Raw genomic sequence first — 3,251 nt, 5'->3', positions numbered from 1 at the left:
ATAGGTGACTCTATGACCAGTGTGATTCTGCAATCTACAATTAGAAAAATGAGAAATTATACCCCAATGATTCAAATGTATGAATTGCCAAGATCATTGTAATGTCATGTGTAGCTAATAAAAAATTAAATTAAATTAAAAAAAGAAGTAGTAGATTTCGAATGAAAAAAAAAACACCAAACACAAATGTTATTTCAGATTGAACACATTTATTGGGAAAATAAAGAAAATACTCCTGCATAAAAAAATCAAAAGACAGGGTCTGGGATAGCATCAGTCCCCGGGACAATACAGAATTCACAGGATATATTTCATACTCTTCCACTACTCGTGTGTTCAAATCACAGAAGGACAAAGAGGGAAGTCAGATCTAGGGACCACCATAGGGCAAATCTTCAGCAAGGTGATATCTGGAACTTTTGGCGTATCGTACTCATCGAAGCATGAAGTTCAGGATGTGTGGGGTTCAAAATTGGTAGAATCCTGTGTCACAGGTATTGAAACAGTCTCCCAAGGCTTCCTCCTCAGTAGTATCCAAAGCCAGAGCCATAGCCAGAGCCACATCCATAACCACAGCCACAGAGGGACCGGGAGCCATATCCATAGCCACAGCCATAGCCACAGCCCAGGCTGCGGAAGCCACAGCCATAGCCACAGCTCAGGCCTCCATAGCCATAGCCCATGCCTCCATAGCCATAGCCCAGGCCTCCATAGCCACAGCATCCATAGCCACGGCCGCCATAGTAGTTTCCGTAGTAGCTGCCACACATGGTGTTGGTTGTTGAGTGGAGAGTTTGTCCTTGGGTAGAGGAGGAGTGTAGGTGACGAGTCTGGACAAGTGTCCCTTAGAAGGCCTTTTATATACCTTCAGTATGGGTGGGACCCACCACATGTGTTCATGCCACCGCCCTATTTTATGACTAATCTAATTATTTTGTTGTTTTTCGACCATAAGATAAAGGCTCAGAGGCATTAAAGAGGCTTGGCTTGTTTGGTTTCTAGTTTGGAATCTGCTTATCCTATTTAGGGTTTCAATGAGAGGAGACACATAACTTTGTACAATCCTGCCTCAAACAGAACTTTCAAAATCTCTTTTAAGTACCCTCTACATAAGAAGTAATAATCTGAACCATAATCTATTTGTTTTGTACCTCAATGTTTTCTTCATTTAAAACATTTTTTAAAACACTATTTTTTTGACTCATGACTTTTTCTTGTCTCTCAAAGAAAACTAATTTTCTTTATCTGGTATTTAATGCCTTTTCTATGCTGAAACCAAATGTATCTTTCAACCCCGTGATGCTAATAATCACCCAAGTAATTAGTTTTCTGAGAAAACCACATCTGAACACAATGCATTAGACTTTTCCATTTATAACAATGAGAGTAAGTCTCATTTATGTTTAATTTCTGTTGAAGTATTATAAAAAGGAAGTTATTCCCTGGTATCCAATTTCTCCCTGTATTTTTCCAAATTGAGTATACAGTTATTAGTTAATATTCCAGTGAATATTAGCATTATATCCTAGGTAACTAATTTCTCAATGAGCTTATCATAAAAATTCATGTTTATCAGTATATTAAAGCCTTCATATAAGATATCCTGCTACTATTCTACTTGTGACAGATAGGCTGAGTTCACTTGAATAGCCCAAGAATTATTACTGTCTTCATTAAATTCATTCTGGTAATTACTCCTATTGGATGCAGAAGAATGTGGAAATGATCTGCACTTTAGTGGAAAAATGTACTTTCATGTCTATAGAAGTGTGAATGTGAGTGAATGATATTATCCAGATTGCCAATACACCTTATTTATATCAAATGAAAAAAAAGATGTGTCTTAATAAAATACTTTCATGGTGGGCTGGTTATGAAGCTCAGTGGTACATGCTTGCCTGGCATGCACATGGCCCTGGGTTTAATCCCTCCTACCATTAAAACCAAGAAATACCAAGGAATACACACATGCGTGCACCCACATACACATGCCCTGCACAATCATAGCAATGATTAGATCAAACACATATTCATCTAATGCGTGTTTATGATTGTTCTTTCCATGTGTATCCCTTGATAGATTAATTGTTTTAAATAGACACATTATGACATTTTATTGTATTAATACTGGCTGATTTGAAGTGATAGAATTAGAGAATATCTTCACTATATCATTTTCATATTTCACATAGAGATAATAAGAGTGTTCTCAAGTTATCCTAGTGCAAAGTTAATGAAGAAATAGCTTAGAATAATCTTTTGGTTAATACTAACTTAAGGAACATGATGGTCAGTCTTCCTGTTGGCTAAGTTCTTAGAAAAATTACTTGAAATTGGCATAAGTATACTGAATCTGTCAATTAAAAATCTGTAATTAACTTTTTCTGCATTAAACCAAAATAGCTGTGAAGACATTTTGTGAAATATAATATCCCTAATAATGTTTACTAAATTATTTCTCTACCGAACTTCCTGCTTGAAGTTTAATTTCTTTCTTCAGAAGAATTAAGTTCCTCTCTCTAATCATAATAGCAAAGCATTAACCCAATGAGATTTCTATTTAACTTTTTTCCTGCTAGGATTTTCTGATCTATATTGAGTTCTTAAGAATATTTCACAGTGGGGGAGGGGGATGCGAGCAAAAGGAGAAATGACAGAAAAATCTTTATTTTCTGTTCATCACACAATTTCACATGTATTCCCATGGTGTATTTTTAGTCTCCTCTCTCTCACATCTTTTTGCTTTAGTTCGTACCACTCCACTGAAAAACTCCTCTTACAAGGATCACTAAAACCTCCATCTTGCCTGAGTTGTGCTGAGATTTATCAAACTCTTTTTTCATTCCTAAAAATCTACCCAGCTTTTCCCTTCATATTCCTTCAAACATTAGATTTAATTACAATCTCACCAGCTGTTCCTGTTCAGTAACTTTTCTCTTTTATTTTCTTCAGATTTTACCCTCAAATAGGAAGGAGACCATGCAGGTACTAGTCACTTTATATTCTCTACTTTAGCTCTCTCTAGTTGGATATATACTTCTGCAGTATTAATCTCACAACATATTTCCAATCCTGATCTATAGATATCTATCTCTAAATTATCACTTGACATGTCCTCAAATGGTTAAAATTATCAAGATGCTAAATTCACAATGTTCCATGCTCCCAAATCTCTTTTATTCATTTTTTCTACATCTGAATATATGCAGGATACATTCAGCCAAGAACCTATGCTGAAAAAAAATTCTTTA

General features: G+C 35.7%; 1 protein-coding gene across 1 annotated transcript; it reads right to left on the bottom strand.

The window, feature by feature from the left end:
• Positions 1-266: 266 nt before the first annotated feature.
• LOC124089231 (keratin-associated protein 6-1-like) lies at positions 267-2,801 on the bottom strand. Its single transcript, XM_058577227.1, has 2 exons — positions 2,781-2,801; positions 267-830 (listed from the first exon to the last, which is right to left on the bottom strand). Exons 1-2 carry the CDS (start codon positions 2,799-2,801, stop codon positions 525-527), a joined length of 327 nt encoding a protein of 108 aa, XP_058433210.1. The 3' UTR covers positions 267-524.
• Between the last annotated feature and the right edge of the window lie 450 nt (positions 2,802-3,251).

This window comes from Marmota monax, unplaced genomic scaffold, assembly GCF_021218885.2.
Source record: "Marmota monax isolate L192 unplaced genomic scaffold, Marmota_monax_Labrador192_F-V1.1 WCK01_AAM20220418_F8-fsc00125, whole genome shotgun sequence".
Lineage (NCBI taxonomy): Eukaryota > Metazoa > Chordata > Mammalia > Rodentia > Sciuridae > Marmota > Marmota monax.
Note: the sequence above shows the minus strand (reverse complement) of the source record. Positions and strands in the feature narration are given on the sequence as shown.